The sequence below is a fragment of the Vigna radiata genome, chromosome 6 (genome assembly GCF_000741045.1).
Source record: "Vigna radiata var. radiata cultivar VC1973A chromosome 6, Vradiata_ver6, whole genome shotgun sequence".
Classification (NCBI taxonomy): domain Eukaryota; kingdom Viridiplantae; phylum Streptophyta; class Magnoliopsida; order Fabales; family Fabaceae; genus Vigna; species Vigna radiata.
The window spans coordinates 6,677,819-6,702,808 of NC_028356.1; the positions used below are offsets into that span (position 1 = coordinate 6,677,819).

General features: G+C 29.2%; 1 protein-coding gene and 2 non-coding genes across 3 annotated transcripts; 1 reads left to right on the plus strand and 2 right to left on the minus strand.

The window, feature by feature from the left end:
• Positions 1-12,443: 12,443 nt before the first annotated feature.
• On the minus strand, positions 12,444-16,018 carry LOC106763134 (double-stranded RNA-binding protein 7). The gene is made up of 5 exons (XM_014647329.2): positions 15,866-16,018; positions 14,788-15,041; positions 13,981-14,200; positions 13,435-13,894; positions 12,444-12,808 (listed from the first exon to the last, which is right to left on the minus strand). Exons 1-5 carry the CDS (start codon positions 15,939-15,941, stop codon positions 12,751-12,753), a joined length of 1,068 nt encoding a protein of 355 aa, XP_014502815.1. The 5' UTR covers positions 15,942-16,018; the 3' UTR covers positions 12,444-12,750.
• Positions 16,019-18,006: 1,988 nt separating this feature from the next.
• Positions 18,007-18,080, plus strand: TRNAN-GUU. The gene has a single exon. It is a non-coding gene; the product is annotated as a tRNA-Asn (tRNA).
• A 65-nt stretch (positions 18,081-18,145) lies between these two features.
• TRNAS-AGA lies at positions 18,146-18,227 on the minus strand. Its single transcript has one exon. It is a non-coding gene; the product is annotated as a tRNA-Ser (tRNA).
• Positions 18,228-24,990: the final 6,763 nt, after the last annotated feature.

Here is a 24,990-nt window from a genome sequence, read left to right on the forward strand (position 1 = left end):
GTTTTTTAAGGTCAATAATGAGCATGTCAGAACTAGTGAAAAAGAGCTCTCTATATAGCCTTCAAAAAGCAACTACCATATTGCATTGATGGGAATTGGAACTGAAATATTTTAGTATGATGGGGGAGCAAGAAATCAAAGTAGAATACTAAAATATTGATGTGTGTTTACGAATTTAAAAAGTGTTAGTTTAATTCATCTTGTTATTGGGATTGTTAGCTGGCAAAAGAGAATGCAAAGTAGCATAAGGGTCGCCGGATCCTTCGCAAAACCCACGTCTCTCTTTGATTGATTCCAATTTGGTTAGTCTCACTTTGATGAAGAAGTTGTAGCTACTAACTTAGCTTCTCACATGCTTCGTTTTTTAAACTTAAGCACGTGGATTCATACTCTATTTTGTGAACTGTATATTATATATATGTTTACATTCTGTGTAGCTGTCTGCATTAGCTATTGAACTGGCTAAGATAGCACTGATTGGCATGCATGATGGCTACTGTATATAATTTTATTTATTTTCTTCCAAGATTGAAAAATGTGCAGGGAGAAGTAACGTGGAGCATTTTTTTTTTATTCATATACAAGAAGGATAAATAATTAAACTTATTTGCTTACGACCATATAGTATGTGTTCTGGCCCTACTTCTTCACTTACGTTTAAATGGTGAGTGCATGCAACTGGAACATTTTAGATTAAAAAAAAAAGAAGATAAAGTTATAAATTTAAAATTAGATATTTATATTTACATTTTAGTTATTAAAATAAACCACGATAGATGGGATAATATGTTATTAATAAAAATAATAATAGCTTTTACAAAGTGTAAGTATGTAAATATATAAGAAATTAAGATGTAGTAGTTACTAGTGGAATTGGTATGTAAAATTATATTTAGAGAGCTATTTATTTATTTGCGATTAGATGTGTTAATGTCGCTGTTATTGAATGATTTTTGTTATAACCTAAGAAGTAAAAACACACTAAACAAAATCGTTAGCATAATAAAGATGGAGAAATACTGCTCCTGACATTTTTTTATCAGTCAAAGAAACATTTAATAGATATAATTAATTATAGGATACATAAACCCATATATAAAGTAGAAATTACACATTATTTTCATACACATATCATAGGAGTTGAAGATCACTTAGAAAAAGATTTTATTTTTATCTCTAATGATGATGGCCATGTATGATCTAAATTTAAAAAGGTACATCATGTACATTACGTTTGGCTCACCATTTTTAAAATAATGATATTTCTACGAGATTAGATCACAATGACACACCACCGAAACTTCTTTTCTTTCTCATAAAATGAAATATACCGTGTTTGCAGATTGAAGAAAATCAGGCATAAGTTGCAATTTCAACTACTTTGCTGAAAAAAAGAAAAATATTGTTCATTAACCAATAAAATATATATAAATATTTGGTTATAGCATGTTCAATAATTTACGAAGTAAAATTTAAATTTAACTAAATTTTACATAATCCGTTTTTAAAATAAAATTTATATTCACTTACATATTATAAAATGTAGGGTTAAATATGTTTTTAGTCCCTAATCTATCAAACGAATTTGGTTGTAGTCCATCTTTCAAAGTAAGCTACATTTTAGTCCATTTCTTTCAGGAAACCTTAATTTTTCATCCTCCAAAACTAATGACGTTAAAGAAAAGCTGAGCTGACTTACAGTGAAGTGTCACATCATTTTTTTTTTCTGACACTGAGTCAATTTGTCCCTCACGATTAGGTCACCATCATCATTCAATCACCATCATCGTTCGATCAACATCACCATTCAGTCATCATAACCGTTCGGCCATTACCAATACCGTTCAGTCACCATCACCATTTAGTCATCATAACCGTTCGGTCATTACCAATACTGTTCAGTCATTGTCGTACGATGAGGGACAAATTGACTCAGTGTTAGAAAAAAAAAATGACGTGGCATTCCACCGTTAGCCAGCTCAACTTCTTTTTAACGTTGTTGGTTTTTGAGGACGAAAAATTATGGTTTACTAAAGGAGAAGGACCAAAAAGTATCTTATTTTGAAAGAGGAACTAAAAACAAAATCGCTTGATAGTTCAGGGATTAAAAACATATTTAATCCTAAAATATATCTCATTTATAATTAATACAAAATTTCTAACACATTTATGATATCGAAATATATATATATTTTAAATGTAAACTTATTTTTTTATGATATATATATATATATATATATNTATATATATATATATATATATATATATATATATATATATATATATATATATATATATATATATATATATATATATATATAAACATGAGATCTCAAAAGAAAAAATCAATAGAGTTAATATGTCCCCCATACAGTTTCTGTGCTCCTCTACTAATATTATAAGGAATATTACAAAGAAAATACATAATATATTTGTATTATGAGACTACAAGAAACATTAGAAAAACTACCAAGCTTTTTCCCTATGGTTTGTACTGGTGATATTTTTGTGTAACTAAGATACATGTTATCATAAATTAGAAGATTACGAATCACAATAAGTTTATTGTTTGGCATGACATGTTAAGTTATCTTGGATCTATGAAAAATAATTGAAAATTCAAATGAATACTCGTTAAAGCGTTTGTGAGATTCTCCCACCTAAATATTTACCATGTATCATTTGTCCTAATGGGAGGTTAATAATTTATAAATAATCAACAATAAATATTGATAATAAACACATTTCATATTTTTTTAATAGATGAAGGATCATATTTGTGGATTAATACAATCACCATGTTGACCATTTAAATATTTTATGATCTTAATTATGCATCACCTAGATGATGACATGTTTTAACTCAACCAGAAGCTTGTGAGATTGTCATAGCTTAATTACTTCAACTATTAATTAAGGAAATTCACATTAACAATGTTGGTAAATTCACATCTCATACTTTTAATAGCTTTCTATGTCCACTAAAATTGAAAATTAATATGCATTAGCACATAATTATATTCCAATGATTAATTGGAGATGTGAAATTTTCCATCTTACCAAATTGAATTGATTTGCATCAAGTCGGCAATTATTATAAATACTTCTTCCGTTTAGTGTATAGTTAATAATATAATATTTTTCATTTAAGAAATTTCAAGTATATCGTACATATTTTTATTGTCCTACAAAGAATTACTGTGATAGGTCTATAAAGAAAATAAGGAATATTATTGAATATCAAATCTCCAGTAAAATGTTTTAAGATGTATTTATACTTGGATTTTTAATTCTCATTTTAATTAATGAATCTGTTTTTCAAATTTAGTGAAAAAGAAAATACTAGTTGAAAGGTTATTGGTTTAAATTAATCATCATTATCATCTTGATCCTCAACTAGAAATTTAAAAAATAATTAGTAAGTCAAATCACTAAATATATTTAATGAAACAAAAGGGTAATTAAGTTACATGTACCAACTAGAATCGATGTCCCTCTTTGATAATCTAATATAGCAAAAGGGTATCAAACACATATATGTTAGTTCTAAAAGTCCTTATAAATAAGAAAAAAAGCTAAAAGATAAAATGACCCATATGAAGTTATGGAAACACCAAAATATTCTTCTATCATAATTAAAGTTCTTGAATATAAAAAAAAAATTAAGAGATCTTTTAATTAATTATGCTATGAATGAAATCAAATCAAACAAAAGCGAAGTCAATTTTAACATATATTTGCTTATTAGACAATGTTAAATGTTACACATGATGTAGATGATCAAGAACTAAAGTTTATTAATGATTTTTGAGAAAAACAATATTGGTTAAAATGGAAAAAATGAAATTAAAGTTTAAACTTGCTTAATAAGAATTTTGATTTTTGCTTGTAGTCATTACATCTAAAGGTCAAATGTTTTTTGTTCGAAAAAAGAGAGAAAACTTTAATTTAATTACTTTTAGATTTTTAGTTAGTCCATTTGAAATTTCATTTATAATATATAACGTATTATCCATGATTCTCCTCCCTCACAATAACATGTACTTGAAACGAAACCAAACATGAAAGGATCTTTGGTAGATTATTAGATTTAAAGGAGGGGAACCAGGATAAATTTTTTAAATCTAATAAATATTCTGTAACATAATTTTAAAACAAGTGAAATAAAATGACAGATTCACATATATTATTTAACTGGATCCTAATCTTTTACTTTATTTGTATAAAACATATTAAAAATGGCACACAGTGACATTATATTAATTAATAAGCTAATCTCTTAATTAAGTGTATAATAAACATTAGCATTGATGAATGTGTGAAGTATCTCTGCCTTTAATTAGCTGTTGGGAAAGAAAAAAGTCAACATTCTCTGGAAGAGATTCCATGTTTTTAAAAGCAGAAGGAATTGGTGTGGTCAACTGAGTTGAGGTGATGAAATAGAGTTAAGTAAATCTTTTGTAGACAGAAAGAAGATCATCCACATGTTAATTAGTTCTACACATTCAAATTTTAGGGCAAAGGGGGAAAAACCAGAGCTGGCATTCCTTTTCCTTGTTTCATGGAGACTGTCTAATTCTGTCCTTCTTACCCATCAACTTGGAAACTCTTAATCACAATTCTCCATATCTTCCAAATCTCATCTATTATTTACTCATTTTTTTATTATTATATACAATACATATATTCATCTATCCTATTAAAGAAATCATATACAGAAAATACTAAAAACAAATTTAAATTTATTCGTAATTACAAAAAATTGTCCACGGTAAGAAATATATTGATAAAATGTTCATATGTAAAAATAAAATAATTTATCGATAATTATTGATGATCAAAATGTATAAATAATTAATGATTGTCAAAATTCATCGATAATTAATTATTAATAAATATCGTAAAAATAAAATAATTAAAATTGATATTAATTTAAAATTCAATGCATTTTAATTATAAATGAGAAAATTTTCAGTTATTTATTTTAAAAAAAATGTGTATATATTGTGATTAAATCATATATCATTTTTCTAAAAAATATTTTTTAATTGGCGTTCATTCGAAGTTATTTAAATTTTTCATTCAGAGCCTCGTAAAGATGTAATGTTAATAATTTGCAAGGTGAACAAATATTTGATGATGAATGGTGGACCTTGTATGTAAACAAATCTTCCAATCCAAAGGTGGGTGACGACATAGTCCTTGAAGGACCGAGCGAGATTTTAATTGAAAAATTCATACATTTTGGCTTCAAAATGTCAATTAACCAGGTTAAGAATGAGTTTATCATAGTTGGCCTCAATCTAGCGAAGGAGGTCAGAGCGAGTCGTCTAATATGTTGAACAAACTCGTGTCTTATAGGCGACCACATTGCAAGAGATTACCAAGTAAAAGATTGTAGTGCAATACTATCATCTTGCGACGAACCTATACGACACCTTTACCTAAGTTAAGATCGAGCACATACCATGTGGAGACAACATGAGGATCAATGTGCACTTCAAACTAGCCAACAGGAAGGTATAAATCTATGTTACAACAAGTGATATCGTCACCATCCACTAATAAAGTGTATGAATGTATGAGAGTCGGCATGGGAGAGGGAATGTGGATGGAGCCTTACATACGTTATTTGAAGCCTGTAGGTATTGCGGAAGGGGAAGACAAAAGTTGGGTAAGAAAAGTTTTTCACTATACGTTGCTTGGCGATGACCTTTTAAGAATAGGCTATAGTCAGCCTTTACTCAAATGTGTGACCTTGAAACATGTTGAGTACATTATACGTGAGACACATGAAGGGATATATGGTTACCACTCTAGGACAAGAACTATGATGACACAAATTTTTTGAGTCAGGTACTTCTAGCCGAATATGGAGGCACAAAAGATTTTAAAGAGGCACTTTATCAGATAAAAAGGGTTTTTACTCAAACTTCTTTGACTATTTCGTGGGCAAGTAAGTTCCATTCCTCCTACTTAGGAAGTCCCGGTCAAGCCTTCCATGCAATTCCCTATTGCCTACATAGGCAGTTCTAGTCAAACCTTCCGTGCAGTTCTTTATTGCCTACCTAGGCAGTCTTGGTTGAACCTTTCATATAGTTACCTACCGCCTACCTAGGAGGTCATGGTTAAACTTTTCATGCAGTTCCATATCGTCTACCTAGGAGGTCTTGATCGAACCTTCCATGCAGTTTCTTAGTACCAACCTAGACAGTATTGGTTGAACCTTCCATGCAATTCCTTACCTTCTACCTCTCAGTCGAACCTTTTATGCAATTCCTTGTTGCCTACCTAGGCGATTATGGTCAAACCTTCCATGTAGTTCCCTACCATCTACCTAAGCGATCTTAGCTAAACTTTCCATGCAGTTCCTTACCACCTACCTACTTGAACCTTGACAACATGTAGAGTCCAACACTCTACAAAATAATTACTATGTGGTAGAAACAAAGCACTTATAACAAGCATTTGTTACTAAAATATGAGTAAAAACTCATGTCATGCAAGTCGAAAATAATTAAGATGAAAATTGATTCTATTAATGAAGTGTAATTACATCTTGTGGTTTTATGCTCGACCACCAACAAAAACAAAAACAAACAACTACAAGTACAAGTTTGTTCCTAATTATTTATCTTGTTATCTCCATTCTCATAATCCTAAATCGTTGATCAACAATAACTGATGGACTAACCCTGATGGTCTCTTTTCCAGACTCTTCTTCCACATCTTCTATTGTAGTTGCTTCCTGGGTCGCTTAAGTAGTCGTTATCTTATTGACTTCGAGTGCTTGATCTTCAAAGATGTCCTTATTAGCATCAAATTTCATGTAGTAAAGGAACTTGACTTAACAAATTGCCTTGTTAAAGTCGTTGGTATGCTCCATAAATATGTATTTTTGAAGCACGACCATCTCGACCTTTGTTACCTCCATCCTTCTCCTTCTTTAGGGCTTCGTTCTCCTCTTTCAAATCCTTCAACTTATCCTTGGCCTTTTCTGAAAGTCGAGGAACTTGGTCTTTCAGGTCTTTAATTGTTTGATCCCTTCTTCAAAGCCCTTTTGTTGCTCAGCCCATGCACTTTTCTCTTCCTTGGCGCCTTCCTTTCAACTACAAGGTCGTCAATCATTTTCACCTTCTCATCTTCATCCATCTCCTTATGCAAAAAATTTGCTACCTTCCGACCGATGACAAATGACCCAGTATGGAACTCAAGCATAGCTCGTAAGAGAGTAGTCATTATCTTTTAGATTGATCCTCATCCCTTGACATATTGTAACCATAGGACCTTCTAAGCCGACTAAGTCAGATGAATTGCTCCTTGAAGGCGCATTTCCACTTAGACTGAGTAGTTTTGCCCTCAGGTTCTTCTTGTCCTTTTCCACCCCTTGTGCTTAGGGGGGACAAACCTTTTACTGCTACTCGTAGGCAGACGAGTCTCCATCTCCTCACCCCACAGTTTAAGGATGGTTGTTTTACCTGTTTTCTTAGCCTCATTGACCAGTTCATTCCTGAGGTGACAAAAGATTTCCTTGTCTCTCCCAATTTCGCAACAAGATGAGCGATGTAACCTACAAGCGCCCTAAAATACTCATATTAGTTTAGAAAATGCTCAAGTTACAGTTATTCTACAACTTGCCTTCCAATTTGGTAATTGACGTAGTTGACAAGTAAACTCTAACAATGTTTCTAGCCGATAACCTATTCTATAGTTGTTCCAAGATTTACACAATTCCCTTATCCTCCTCAGACAGGATGTCCTTTGGCCATTCCTGGTATTTTGGAGGATTGTGGTCTAGTAAAAGAGGAAATTTTTGTTACCAGTTTTTTCGAAAACTGTGACTGACTAATAGGGTTGATCACCACCCTTAAAAACTCATTTTTAAAGTTTTTAAAGGATTGTAAGTATGGGATCAGGAGGGAAGCTTTCGACCTTCTCACTAAAGACAATCAAGTAATCGGATATAACACTTTGCAAACTATAGGGAACATCCTAGAGAAGGAAACAAATATAACGCTTTGCAAACTAAGCTAAAAGCCTAAAGGAAACCCAATTATTTGAATCTAACTATGTTGGAGCTACACTCAAAAGCCTAAGGACACCCATGGTAAAGTCGTCAAAGATATAGTGACATGTAACCATAAAAAAAGTGCCATATATATAAAGAAGAAATCATCCTCATACCCCTCTCAGTCATGACAAATGTTGTCAATGGCACTCGCCCTTTTCGGAGACGCAATGTCCTCGGACATCGCCTATAAAAAACATGTATTCTATTCAACCAGGAATTCAAAATCCTAAACCACCTAAACTTTGAAAATTGGGACTTAACCAAGGGGTCCACCTACTCATACCCTCCCCTCCTAGCCCATTTAGACTTAGCATGCTCCTTAGAAGGATCCTCCTTATTCTCTACAACTACCTCCATACCTACATTCATGCCTTGGGACGAGGTTGTATCTGATGGTACTGAAACCCGACTAACGGCACTACTATTACTATCAGATACATCTTTAGAGCCATAACTCGCGTTTGAACCAATACAGGATGTACCTTAAGACTTGAATAATACTCGACTTTTGCAAAGATGCACCCTTCCCTCGCAAGATAGCGGTCTCAAGGCAACCTTATGAAACCTTGGTGGTAAATTCAAGACAAATGACACCCCTATTTATAAGGAACTTGGTGACGGTTCACCTTCCATCCTAATGGGCCAAAACAAATAAGGTTTAAACAACACAAATAAAAGTCACGAATCCTTCCCTTTGAAGTAATGCTTTGTTCCTCGTGTCACATGTTAGACATATTCTTACACCTTCCTTCCTACCTCAACCTCAACACTAAACCATTACAATATCATCATTGCTACGCTCCTCGAGGTTAGGGGGCTACTATACCAGTAAGGTTACAACTAAAGATACAAATTTTCTTTGAAAGACTCTACCAGATGAATATCAAGTACCTATTGTTGATATCACGTTTTGTAAGTAAAAAGAAGGTATACCACCAATACTTTATTGAAATTCTTCACAAGCCTTCAAGACATGAAAAGATTGGAGAATTAGTGTACTATAGGTGGCTTATTACCCTTCATCCTTATCAATATTGACCTCGTCCTAAGATAGCTCAGTATAAAACATACCATATGTTATGTCTACCAGGGTTATATGCCGCCTATTGAGAATTATATTCTGCCTACCAAGGACTATATGTTGCCTACCAAGAGTTATATCCTGCTTACCGAGAGTTATGTGTTGCCTACCAGGACAAAGTGCCATATGCCAAGGGCTAGGAACTGTTTATCGAGAGTTAGGTGCCGCCTACTGAGAACTAGGTGCCACCTACTAAAACCATGTGTCATCTGTTTGAGCTAACAATGAACCACCTACTAAGCGATCTAGCCGAGTATACGTTAACTTACCAAATCTAATGGTGTACCGCTTAATTTGAAACTTAGTAGAATCTAGTTAAGCATTGCCTCAATCAAGACAAATGGATCATTAGACCATTGGGTCTAAACTCAGGTCCATCCAAATAGGGACCTACGAGTATTAAATTATTGTATAAATATAAGAGTAATTTAGATAATTTTTTTTACTTTCACATTAATTACAATTTGACTTTTTCATAACATTAAATATTGACTTGAATGTCATAGTGTGTTTTGTAAACATAATATTTATTCACTTTACAAAGGATGAGTACTGACAAGTAGTTTGGAAAGTAAATGTTGAATAATTTGAGTTTTTAGAGAGTACATCTTCCACTATGTAAGAACATAAGTTGTGATAGTATTTAAACAAGTTTGTGTATGAATTAGTTTTTAAAATTTCTCTTGTATAAAATTCTTTAATTTGTTGTTTTAATTTATAGAGATTTTTTTTTTAATAATTTACAACAAAAAAAAAGAACTCGTTCAAAAATACCTTGGCAATGAAGGATTAGTTCTAACAGTATTAGTCAAACTATTAACACTATATTACTCATACTACTAACATATATTTTTATTATATTTGATTAAAGTTCATTTTTAGTCTTAAAATCTTTCTAAGTTTTTTATAGACTTTGGAATCTTATAATACGAAATGTGAAAATTAATAATGCTTAACATAATCTTATTTAAATTTTTAAACATATATTGGTCTTGTATTTTCTTTAACATAAAACGTTAGAAATGTTAGTTTTAGAGGCTATAGTTTGGATGTTTTTTAAAATATAATAAGAACAAAATTTGTTGATTTTTAAAGTCACGGACTACAAGAAAATATTTTTTTCTAACAAAACGTTGAAGCTAAAAACATCATTAAGCATATTACCTTTGTTGTCTTTTCCAGTGCTCTATTTCAATGATCCATGTAATATTTTTATTCAAGTAATCAAATGGTATCCTCAAAATTTCAACCTTTTGCATCTTGATTTTATAATACACACCAACCTTTTATAATGTGTTTTTGTTAATTTAATTAGATGTTTTATTGGGATTGTGACAAGCATTTATAAGGTGAATAAAACGTAGTTCACGTGAGTTGTACGTAAATTAATGTCGGTACTTAATAAAATGAGGTTGGCATATAACAAATGTAATCTTTTTATGCACAAAACATTACACTCATATACGCTGATGTAAGTCTCGGTAGGTAAATTGTTCGATTTATTATATAATTCTTTTGTGACATCATAGTAATTATTCTAGTAACTATTTTTTTAAAAAAAAATTATATTAGTATCACTGGAAATTTTAATATATTATTTCAAAATTCATCAATAATTTATTATTATATAAAAATTTATAAAAAAATAAAATACAAAAATACAAAATATATATCAAATACATTATAAAAATTATATTTGACGAAACATAAACAAATTATACTTACTATAAAAGAATTCTACATAAATACGTGAAGATAAAACATTAAACTGTTTATATATTTTTTTATGAATAAAAATCAAATTAATTAATTTATCAATAAAGATAAATGGTTTTTCAAAATCAGCATAAATAGAAGTTTTCACATTCAATTTTTAAATTTTATGTATATTTTATTGTATTTTGATCTTCAGTCCATCAAATGACATTGTTAAGGTCATCCACCACATTTTCAAAGTATTATTTGCTTGAAGAATAAAACTCTACCACGATTTTACCCTTGAAAGGTGTTTAAAATAGTGAAAGAAGGAATAATTATTTAAACAATGTGAAACTATTGGACGTAGTAAGAACATAAGCCTCCTAATTGAGGTTTAAGGGGAATGACTAGTCATGGATGACTTAAGAGACTGATAGTTCGTCTGAAAACCTCATTATCGGTCTCACGGTGAACGCCAATGTTTCAAAATGGGTCAAGCAAGTCTTCACATCAATTGATCAGACTCCATGTGGTCTTCACGTCTACTGATGGTCTCCAAATGGTTACCTTCAAATCCAAGTCTTGTTTGTAAAAATCACTCATATGGTATTTGTAGAAGGTACTTGATGCTAAATATAAAAGTGAAAAAGCATTAATTGTGATGATACATGTTTTATGAATATATATATATATATATATATATATAAATGTTATACTTAGACTTTTATTTATAGTAGTTATTATGAGCTTTTACCTTTTTCTCGACTTAATTAGTGTCAAATCATTTCTTAATGATTTATTAGAATTAAAAGTGTGGTAATATGGATTTTAACCTATACCAAAGTAAGTCATATCGTTTAAAATTTGAAGAGTTATCTAGTACTAAATTAACTTACCTGGAAATAAATCTTATCACTGTAAAGTATCTTAAAATATGTTTAGTTGTTCAAAGATTTAAGAAGATTGTAATAATAAACAAAATTTCGATCTACTTTCAATAAATTATATCACTTAAAAACTTGAAAGGTTGTATAAGGATAGCTAGTATTCTAACTTACTTTAAAGTAAGACTTTAAAGTATGTTGAATAGTTCAAAGACTTGAAAAAATATATAGTAATAAGTAAGATTCTTTCCTCTCTTAATAAAAGTCTTATTATATAAGACTAATAAAAACCGTTAGGGTAGCATTAAAATACAAAATTTATCAAATATATATATACACACACACACTTATTCTTAAAAGATTTCAATAAGTAATATAAATCAACAAAATATAAAAATTGACTTTAAAAGCCCATTTAAAACTGGTACAATTAAAATGCAGTTAAGAACCAATTCAGAATTGATAGACTTTAGAAAACAAATTACTTTGTCTAATTCAGACAATTTGTCACTAGAAGATCCATCCATTCAAATATTTTTTATTTATTTAAAACGGAAATCCATCTAACATTATATGACATCCCAGATAAACATAAAATATCAATTTTAACAAGATTGAAATCTAAATAGTAGAATTAGAAAAATATGAAGTTCCAAAATAAATATCAAAATCATTATAATATGATAATTGAAGAAATCTCGACGCAAAATTATCAAAAACATAAATTTCAGAAGAATATAAGATATATTTTAGACGGTCTACAAACATTATTAAAAGTACCTTCTAGTCAAGACAGGTAAGCGGGACCAGATTGTTAAACAACCCCAGGAGAGTAAAACCTGTGCTTTTTCAACAAAAGTTTGAAGGCAAAACAAGTACCAAAAAGGCCTAATAAAACAGAGAGGTTACTTGACAAAAATTTTAACAACATGCGAGAATTTTAACTCTAGATCTAGGGTTTTTTCTGCATCAGATTTTACACTTTTACTGTGTCACCGAACAAGGAGAAACCTGGTTCAAGGAACTGAAGTGCTAGGAGGGGCTTCGTTCATAGGAAGTCCAGTATTCGGTAACCTGCAATGTTTCACAACAGAGCAGCATTCATTTAATCACAACACAATCAGAGAAGGAAAAAAAAAAAGACAGACAAGCAGATATATACGAACATATCTATCTGACTTTAAATCAAGTCACAAATAAAACCTCCAAAACAGTATTATATATCATCCCTCACTGTTTAAGACAAACACAAACTTGTTTACCATCAGGCACAAGCTTCAGCATGCGGGCCAATATATGATCTTGATCAGATAATAGGATGATAAACAATTTTTTAGAATGACAAGTATCTAAGAATTATTAAATAAATATAATATAACATAATTCATAATTCTATAAAATGTTACATGTTATATAATACTAAAAACTAACAAGTATGTTCTCTCGTTTACATAAAATATTCATTGCAATTTCAGCTCACTAGAAATTGATTCAAGCCAAAGCATTAACATCCACCTGGACAATGCAAACTTAAAAATGTGGACACACAAGGGAAACATGTAGTCTAAATGCTAGATAATTTTTTTGTTTGCAGGGGACAATAACACAGACATACACAACGGGTAGAAAAACTGAAAAAAATAGACAAGGAAGCAAGAGAAACACCAAACAAAGTATCATGGGATATTATAGAAACATACGAAGATTCCAACCGTTGCTTCTTATTAGCCTTCTTCTTGTTCCTCCTCCGCCTTTTTGAACTTAAATCATTATCAATGGAATGTGCTGAATCTGGTTGCAAAGGTGGAGTGGCTTGAAGGGAGGATTCTTGCCTTTCTGAACTTAAATCATTACCAATGGAATGTGCAGAACCTGATTGCAAAGGCAGGGTGGCTTGAAGGGAAGATTCTTGCTTTTCACATGTAGAATTAATTTCAGAAGATTTGGTATGCTCAACTTTAACTTCACTTTTATCAACCACAGAATCTAGTTTTACTTCCTTTTTAGGATCCAGCAGTGTTACAGAGATATCTTTTGAATTTGGTGTTTGTAACACTTCACTAGCCTGTAATAGAGGTAGACCCTTCGCTTTGATTGCTTCATAAAATATAGACTTCGACTTAATTATTTCAATGAGCTTAGATCCAGATCTAGAATCACCTACATTAAAGGGTCATTTAGCAAGTAAGCACATAACTATATAAAATATATTGAGAATATGTAATAACGCATACACAAAAGGATACCCATAATTGAAAGAATAGCAGCTTGTGCTGCCGACTGCTCAGCTTCCTTTTTGGTTTTAGCATGATCACCCGTGTAACTTGTACCATTGAAAACTAAAGATGATGTGAAAACCGGAAGTACACCTCCTGAGTGTTGTTGCTGAACAGTGTTGTATGAAGGTCCCTCAATATGCAATTTAGTAGCATATTCATTTATGATAGACTTGCATAATGGAGAAATCTTGGAAGATAATGAAGAAAAAAAGGTCAACCATTTAAGAAAAGAAGATAATATTGAATGATAATACTAAACTAAAACAAGATGAAACAATGAAAAATCTTAATTAAAGCATAAATGCATAATTAAGAACAATGTTATTTCACCAGCTATTTACTTTATATAAGTTGGCAATAAATTGCTAAATCGGTAAGAACCACTTGATATGAAAATGCTTTTGCAAGACACAAATATAAGAATGGTTAACTCAGGTTATACAGTTTCAAACCATTGACAAGGTAAGATAAGGAAACATGACAGAGTATGCAAGATATCAAACAATTGACAAAAACAACTTATTTTATTTGATAAACAAGAGAAAGTACAATACATCTAATCATAAGGGAAAATAGCATACATTTTCACAAAATTCAACAAATCCTTTCTCGTTAATCAGCTACAAAGTAAGCAAAATCAAACCTCAAATATAGCAACGTTTTGTGTCTTAAGTGTTGAAAGGTATTACTAAAATACATCACTTCAAAATTACTTCACAATTTCTATACATGTCTTGCATCTATTGAAAAAAAAAAAATTGCGATACATCATACCTCACTCACAAGAGAGGGTCCATCTTTTCTAGTCTTCTCAAGGATAGACTCTAGAGCAAGTCTAGCTACATCCTGTTCAGCCGCTTTTTTCTGGGGAAATGTAGATTTGGAAGTATAAGTCATCCCAGCCACCCGCACAGTCGACCTAAACTTTGGAGTATGCAGCACTCCCTCATTGATGGTTTGATACACAGGAAATTCATTGCCGGACCTTAATGAAAACTCTTGCAAATGATTCTTGTACATTGCAGGTCCTGAAACATGACAACAATTCAGACCATTAGTGATCTCTTCATGCATTTAGGACAGATGCATGCTAAAAGACTCCCGTAAAAAATGTGATTTATACATAAGCACATACAAACTATAAGTATAAAATAATTTATCTAATATGAGTATGTTAGGATAGACTTCTTCATAAATTCCTTCTATAAAAAAAATATAAGAGGAAAAAATTCAAATTAGTATAAACTATAAACTAACTTTAGAAATCTCTCATCTTGTGCACAAAATGCTAACTTATAGAAAAGTTTATTTCATTGCATACACTGTGGCCGCAATTGCAGTTGCATCCAGAGTTTAAAACCATTACAATGCAATATAAGGCAATTGCACAAGAATGTTGTCCACTAAAATTACAAAAGCTGTATTAAAAAAATCATTCTTACTGGTGAAACAATTTACTTTGAAACTTCCTAAACTTCTTTCTAACAATGTTTTAAGAAAAGAAATATAAGCTACATCAAGGTTTTGAAGCTAACTGCAAATACAACAGTTGAACTCAGTTAAAGCAAACCTGAGTTCTTACTAGAAGAATTATTTCAGAAGAAACAATGATCTATTAGAACAGGTGTCTCCACCATGACCATGACAAAAACCTTTAAAAAAAAATGAGAGTGGCAAATGTAACAAACTCCAAACATACAAACAGTCTTAGGTCAAATTCACTCCAAGTGAAAATAATTAAAAAAAAAAAGAAGTCAAAATCAAATATTATCGAAATCCCAAATAGTCCCAAATACCTTCCTAGAGTAATACTAACAAAGTTTTCATGGTTATGAAGAATGGAAGGACTTACCGGAAGAATGAAAAGGAACGGGAACGGGAGCCGTAAGTGAAGGAAGTGAAGAAGCGCCGGAAGGAGACGAAGGCATGGTGGGAGAAGGAGGCTAGGGTTTAAAGAATAGACAATTCAGAAAGGTAAAATCTGGAAAGAGGAGTCTATTATTTATTGCCCTTGGCTCCCAGTATTGGTTTGAGAAAACTGGAACTTTTCCTGCCATGCCATATTTACTGTTTGGGGAAAAAAAATTAATACAGTAAATTTATGATAAAAATGTAATAAAAAAATCAACTTTATTTTTTAAATACAGGTCAGTTCAACTTGGTAATTACGTCAACTATTTATAAGAAAATAAAAAAAAAAACTTATAAATAAAAAAAAATTATAAAACAACTTTGTCAAATTTGTTTATATATAAACTAATTTTAAGTTATTTACTTTTTATTTTAAATCTCTTTAAAATTGTTTTATAAATGTTTAATATTGATGATTCTTTAAAAAACCTAGTAACAGTTTATTCATTCAAGTTTAAAATTACATGAATGTTTAATAATTGATTTTTTATAAAATCATTATTGCAACTATGAATTATAAATTAAGGGTTTGGAATAAATTTTTTTGTTTAATGGCTGTGAAATCTTCTAGTAAGTACATGATATAGTTAAGAATGTTAAGGTAAAATATATATGATTGTGATTCAGACCACAATTTGTTCAAAAGTGTTTATTTACATATAAATTGGAGTTATTTTGTGTTTATTTAAATGGAAAATAATATTTTAACACCATTTTTTGATACTATTTTGACACTGCACACGTGTCAAAATGTGATTGAACGATTTTAAATTAAAAATGTTGAGACACGAGTATGTTTGGAAGAAAAGAAATAAAGTTTGTTTTTTTAATTTAAAATCGTTCAACTACATTTTGACACGTGTACGGTGTCAAAATGGTGTTAAAATTTTATTTTCCTATTTAAATAGATAGTATAATAGATAGTATAGATTACCATGTTATGTGTGGTCAAATATTAGGTATAAGCAAGATTTCTCTAATGGATCCTTTATTTTGTTGTAATTAAGTTGTAGCAATTCTTCTCTGTCTTGTTTAGAAATATGACAATAATATGAATATATTTATAAGATGATTTATCATTGTTATTATTTAATTCTTTTTAAAATTATTTGATGGAGATAAATAAAGAAAAAATATAATGAAAGTAAAAGATTTTTTTTAAAGGTTAAATGTGTTTTCATTTCTTAAATTATTGGATGATTTTTGTTTTAATTTATCTTTCGTACTTTAATTCATTTTTATCTTTTTTATTTATTTATTTTAGAAAATGTAAAATTTAAACATTCACAAGACAATTAAATATTTTCTTACACATAATCACATTTTTAAAACATGGATCTAACTAACTAATTAACTTGACAGGTTAAAATTAATTTTTGAATTAAAATTAATTTTTTGTTTTAAATTTCACTGTCTTCTGAAATTCACACAAATATTTATTTTAAAACTTATAAATATCTCTGAATACTTATGAATATTTAAAAATATATATTTTATAAATATTTAAAATAAAATTATAAAATATAATATAAATTAAATTAAATATAAATAAAAATATTAAAATAAGAGAGTATTGAAATATTCATTATTTATATCAATTATATACTGCCAATTTTATACACAGATATAAATACTTTTGTTATAGTTAAACACAACTATTTCTTCTACATAACAACTTAATTTAATCATATATTTTTCAAACTTATACTTTAAAAAAGAAAATTGAGATGAAATCTCTAAAATATTTAATCTAAAAAAAACTAAAAATAATCATAAGATTATACATACAGAGTTAAGACGACGTTTATAACTAAATATAACAAATAAAATGTGATAACAATCTTATTAAAAAATTTAATTCAATAAATCATTTGTGTAAGACCCACATCTATCAATAAAAGACATTGCAACATTGTTTTAGATCATTAGACAAAATCAACTAATTTATAAAAGTTCCCTAAAATTATAGTTTTCATGCTGCACACGTGACATGACAGGTATCTAATTCTCGTTTCTCACATTCTCATCTGCTAACAATAGAACTTTTTGTTTTTTAATAAGCATTCATTTGCTAATACAAAAGCTGGAATAGCTCAGTTGGTTAGAGCGTGTGGCTGTTAACCACAAGGTCGGAGGTTCAAGCCCTCCTTCTAGCGTTTTAAAATATTTTTTTACAGGCTTTTAATTGCAAAATAAAAAAGCTGTTTAAATAACAAAAAGTCGTGAACGGCAGGATTCGAACCTGCGCGGGCAGAGCCCACATGATTTCTAGTCATGCCCGATAACCACTCCGGCACGTCCACTGTTGTTATTAAAATTAAAATTTTTTTATTTATATATTAATTTCATATAGATAATTTTGTCCAATTAAGTAAAGAAAAGAAAAGTATAATTTCTTTGACAATATATTGCACGTTAAATAAAGGTTAATATGTGCTTTTCCATAATTAAATGGTTTAATTAATTTTATCAATAGTTTCAACTACTTACCATTAATGGTCCTCGATTTGTTATATATTTTTATAATTGACTCTTCATCCAAAACAATTATACTGGATTTGCTAACTTATTGGCTTGGGAAAATACTTTTTTTATCATTAAAAATCATATAAAAATATATTTGACACATTTGAGTTACGGTTTAGTTTTAATTCGCTGTTTACAAAAATAAAATATCTTAGCAGTGTTGGGCCCAATTCTTAAAGCCCGACCTCTATTTCTGATTTACATCCATTTCCAAAATTAATTTTGGAATGCCTAACAAACTTCATTAATTGCCTTCAATCTCTTATCAATATGAAATCTTCACAGGCTCCTATCCACATCAATTCAATTAATAATAAATAACTTGTGCAGTGATTTTGTTTTGGCTATTTGTTTTTCAGTTCTGGAAATAATATTGTGATATTGTTTTGTTTGTAAAAAATAAAATTGAATAAAAAGTTACAATTTCTTTAGAAAGATAAATCCGAAGTGTTTTTATTAAAGTTATGGATTTATAGATATATAGTACTAAACTAATAGCGAAGTATTTTATACATTACAATATCCTATGACAGAAAATCATGAAAAAAATCAATATAAAACTACCCAAAATCTAAATATTTGATAAAAAAAAGTTTTTTTTTTTTTTTTATAAACTAGGATGTGATACATCATTTTAGCAACTTACAACTATAAAAATAGAACATTATAAGATTAATACAAATAAAAGATATTGTTTCAAGTAAATAATTGTAAAAATTAAATGTATATAAAACAACGAAGAATAACTTAAACTTTTAGAAAACTTTTATACAAAATAACTACTACAAATAAAAGAAAATTGTTATGTGTTATCATCGTTTTCTATCAGAGGTGTATTAATATTTGTCCTTCATCTTTTTATATCGATAAGATGATTATCACAAAGGAAAGAAACACATAGACAAAATAACACAAAAAAAAGAATAAGCTAATGTGCAAAAAGAATTTTTCATAAAATTAACATATATTATCATAGATTATTTATACATAAAAAGAACTATATCACATGTAAATACTCATACTAGACTCAATTATCCAGATACATGTATTGATATCAGACTTTGGTGAGTTATGCATATGTGATGGTGGAACAACTCACACACCCAAGTTATCACACACAATGTTAGTCCGTGAACCAACTTTGACCAAGGTAAAGTCCCTAAATTAAGACCTCCTATACCTTTCACGACATACCTCACTCTTCTTTACTTGAGATTAGATGGTTATTAGAGTGACAACATAAGTCCCAATACTTAATTCATATATCAATACATACACTAAAGAAACGTCCCCATAAAATATTCTCATGAGATCCCTAAAATTACACTAAACACATTCTATGCTTATATCTGTTAACAAGATCATCATCATCACCATTTCATACATCATTATTCACATGCATATTTACTCTATCAATCATTCTCACAATAACTTCATAAATCAACAATTATTTTAACCTTCACAAAATCATACCTAAATAAACACCATAATACTCATAAACATACATAAACTCCATTATGAATTCATTTCAAGCAGTTAAAGATAAAGATAATTCAAACATAAACACTCTAAATCTCTCGCAAAAGATAGTGCTCAACAACATTTATGGTGCTCAACGTCATTTTTCTCACAAAAAGGCGTGCTTAACAACAACTTTTGGCGCACAACATCTTAAAGTTAAAATGTTTCATGCCTATAGTACAAGGATAACGCTCAACGACATCCTAGCATTGCTCAACGCCAAACCATTCGCTAAATTGAGCGCTCAACATCACCCTAACACTGCTTAACAGTATCACATTCACAAAATAGAACGTTCAACATCATCCCTGTTGCTGCTTAAAGCTATACCAAGTATCATACCTATGTTTTTGTACCTTTTAAGAGAAATTATACCTGCTCAATTGATCAGATGGATATTCTTATCTTGATGAATTAGTTCAAAACAATTTTAAATATGAAAACTCGTACCACTTGACCAATTGCTCAAATTATTCTTAACTCCTTAGCAAGTGTATCGAATCGTTCGAGTAATATAAAATAGTAAGACCAAAAATCATTTTCCAAGAATCTCATGTAATACTAAATAATCATACAATTAATAACTCATCTAAACTAAAGAATAGTTCGTGAATAAAAGATTATGTGCAAGAAATAAATTGATAAAGAATAAGGGTTAGACTTTGGAGGTTGAAGACACTTAGGAACGGAAAAAATTTAGAAATGGTATGGAACATCGTTGGGGGTAGATTTCACCAATTTCACTCTCATGCATAAACAAACTCATCTCCTTCCATCTAAACACAATGTTAACCTACAAGAAAACTCAAGCCCTAATCCCTAAGAGCTTAGGTTTCCTTATTAAGAATTAATCCCTTGATCACTCAACAAACAAATCCACACAAAGATCTAGGATTTAAGACATCTAATGGGTCAAGTTCTATCCCTAGATGGAAGCTCTACTAGGCATCTGTTTCCAAGTCTAGGATTCAAAAGATACTTCCAAATACTTAATGAACCACAAATCAAGTTATCCACGTTCCCATTTTAGCAAGCATTAAGCATAGAAACAAGAAAACTAGCATTTGAAGGAAAAAGCACACACACACACACACATATTCAAAGCATCTCACAAAATACAAGAGAGTTCAGTGGCTACACCTATTCCCAACAAGATGAGTTTGACTTTCCATTTCGATGGAGAACCTCAAGCTTACAAAATGAACATGGAAGAAGATGGACAAACTAATAGGAGTAAGGGAGTGTTCTAATGAGCTCTAGCCGCCCTACAAGATCTCCAAAAGTGAGTTCGTGCCTCCAGCCATCCAAAGACACAACTCCCTTCGAGAAATAAGAAGAAATAGGGTTCAACTTGTCATATCAACAACATGTCGCTTAACGGTGGGCTCTTTGGAATGTTCACGTCCAGCGACAAGGATGTGGTGCCCAACGCCACTTAGATTTTATGAACTCCTTTTTTAATGTTCTTCTTTCTTCTCTAGGTTGTCAAGCTCTTCGATTTGGTAGAGGGTCTTCGTAACACAAAATTAGCTACAAAAAAAAGAGGGATTAGAGGTATAAATAGATTAGTGTAGCCCAAAATGTAGATATTTACAAAAGCAAGTTAAAATTGAGGATTTAGACAAGTTATACGCAATAGAAAAGCTAATTTCTTCAATAAAATGTGGTTCAAATAATAATAAGAATTAACATTATCAATTATAACTCTTTTAAACACACAAAATAATTCAAACCAACATATTCATAAGTCAAACATTCCAACCAAAATTGTCAATTCATCCAACTTCGTCATATAACAAAATCATGCAAATTTATGAGTCTAACCACAAATCAACAAGTCATATTCAACACAGAGTTCAATCATCCCATCAATTTTATCATACAATCATACAATTATATATTTCAACGTATACATAACTTAAAATAGTGCAATTAGTTTTCCTTATTTGAGAGACAAATGAATTTGTTTTAAGAAATCTCAAATCCTTTTCCAATTTACAAGATGTCTAATCTATGCATAGAAATAACACAAGCACAATCAAAACACACTATTATAACCACTGATCAGTAAAGACTTGTATTCATGTGCAAAACTTGCAACGAAAGAACATACCGACCAAGAAAAAGAGTTGAAACTCACTTACGTGAGCAGAGAAATTGATCAGTCCAAACTGAAGAGCTCACCGCAAGAATCAATCATACAATATCGGTTCTTCAATAAAATAAACAAAGAGGAAGAAGTTTTAGAAAAAAGTCAAAAAACTCTAAATTAAAAGTAATATTTTTTAACATAATAAAACTCGTTCATAATAAAGTTATTTATAATAAAAAATTCATAATAAATAATTTGAGTATCATAATATCATTTTTAAAATTCTATTTTCTAAATTTTCATGAGATATTAAATTATGACATAATTTTTTTTTATAATTAATTGGTGATAAAAGCTTGTCTATACAGTTTCACGATTGCAATAATTTATATTTTTAAGATAACTAATCATTTATTAGTGTTAATAAATGTCAAACCCATATTTAACCAGAAGAACTTTTCTAAACATTTGATTATTCACGTTAGTTAAATTTCGTAGAACTTCCTTCCATAAGCAATTTTATGACTCTGACTTATCGAGAAGCTTATCACATAAACATTTGTATTTTGTTAGTTTCAAAGTTCTTTAGATTACGTTGCCCAATTAAGCTCATATTTATAACCACATATAATTGCAATTCACTTCGGATCTATATTTATAAATACACAAAAAAAGTTCATTATTACAAATAATGTAAAACTAAACTTTGTGCTTAAAGCATATACTTAAAATCATAGAAAAGTGAATAACGTGAATATTTTTTTAATTGGAACTTATGTGTTTTATTACGTAATTTAAAACATGACAAACCCAAGAACTTTTTGTATTATGTGTTAGTTGTCGTTAATAAAAGTTGGTCTATATCTCTAAAAGAAGAGTTAGTAAAAAGTTTATAGAGCTTCCATAAGCATATATTTATTATTCTGACTTTATATAACTCATCACATAATTATTTGTATTTTAGCATTTAAAATCATACATCACCTTTTGCCCCGCTATATTTAGCTAAGGAGAATTAAAATTGATCTCTATGCACTGCTATTAGTTTTTTAATTAACATAAAAAAAATTAGGAACTAACTTATACATAAAATAATTTTAATTTATGATTATTTTATTTTTCTAAAATGTATTTATAAAAATTATTCGCTATGTCAGAATAAAATGTTTTAGTAAGTACCTACTATTACATAATATAAAATTCTCAATATAAAATAGTCTCAATATAACATTTGTAATAAACTTATTTCATCGTTCTCAAATTCTTTATATTTATAACTCAATGCAATTGAATTAAAGTAAAAGTAGTGAAAATTAGCCTTTAAAAAAATAAAAGTTATTTTAATAATTCTTGCACTTTAATAAAATTATTATTAAGCTATGATCTAATTTCAATGCAGAAGAAAACATGGGTGGAGATTAATAGACGGTCCACGTAGACATATATATTTAATGAATATGGTGGGGTCCATTAGAACACAGAATCGCCCTCCACGTGTCATGATTAGACTTAGACCCTTAACCACAAACAAAGATCTGGGACCATCATCATTTTTAATCTACTTTATCCAAAAATGATTTTAAAATTGTTGTTCAATGATATTTTTTTTTTTTGACAACTAAGTATGAAATAGATTTTATAATCAATAGGAAAAAGAAACATGAGATGCATTACATAATGTAATAGCGAAATAGATGTAAAAAGTACTAATTATTTAATAATACAACTTAAAGGATGAATTTCGGAAAAAAAAAAAGAGACTGAATTTAAAGATAAATTTTGTATGTTTTTTTTAAGAGATTTGAATGTGAAAGTAAATAGATTTAAGAATAAAATTTGCAAAAGTTTGTGAATGATTCTATGAATGTGATAAATAAATAATATTTTAATAAATAAAATTATTTGATTACAATTTTTCTTTATAAAAAAATGTAATTAGTTAGAATGAAGTTAAAATAAAATTTGGACGATTACTTTTAAGTAAACAATAATTAACCAAATAAGTTAATTTTTAAGTAAAAAATAATTGATAAGTGTAATTATATTTTTTTATTAATTCCTTGTGTGAAAATCTGAATGTGAAATTAGTTTCTAAAGTATAAAACACATAATGTCAAGCCAAATGATCAAACATGGAATTTCTGAAAACTATATATCTCATTTAAACCAAAAGACAAAATGAATAGTGCAGTGAAAACATATGATTTGCAAAGATACACAATGCATGAAAATCAGTTCCTGAAAACTATAAGCGATTCCTTCCAATATTACGTGTGTAGAATCGATTCTTAAGAAATAGAATCAGTTGTGTGCTATGTGCACAATGAAAACGGATCAACAAATGAAAAAGTAATTGTGTAAAAGCCATACATTTACCTATAAATCCCCAAATCTCTTTATTAGAGTGAAGATACTCTAAGGGAATCATTATACAAATTCATAAAAAAAGATTTTATTCATAAAAAAGAGTATAAAATTTTATTCAATGTTTAAAAACCAAAATTTTAGAACAAGTATTTTATCGTACAAAAATATTGCAATGTAATATATATTCTAAATAAAACGTGTCATTTAAACTATTTAAATTAATTTGAAGAGTCAATATATGTAAATCTATATGTTTTAACCATTTCCTTTATAACAATAATTTTAAAATAATTATATTAAATATTAACGTTTATTTTTAATTTTTTTTACATAAATATTAAACATAACTAAAGATTTTAGTAATATATTAATGTAAATGTTTTAAATGTCAATAATGAAAACTATAATAAATATGATTTTTAAAATAGTTATTATAAAAAGTAATATATACCTCTCTCACATTACAGTTATGAATGTATTTTTATATTATCAATATTTATTCTCTTATATGAGTAAATATACATTTAAATAAAATAAACTTAGAAATGAAAGTAATCACT

Excerpts from the sequence above, each read along its gene's own strand:
- LOC106763134 (XM_014647329.2), bottom strand. The coding sequence starts at position 15,941 with ATGCCTTCGTCTCCTTCCGGCGCTTCTTCACTTCCTTCACTTACGGCT. Across the intron at positions 13,895-13,980 it reads TGCTATTCTTTCAATTATGG|GTGATTCTAGATCTGGATCT; the intron begins GTATCCTTTTGT and ends CCTTTAATGTAG. Across the intron at positions 12,809-13,434 it reads AAGCAACGGTTGGAATCTTC|GTTACCGAATACTGGACTTC; the intron begins GTATGTTTCTAT and ends GAAACATTGCAG.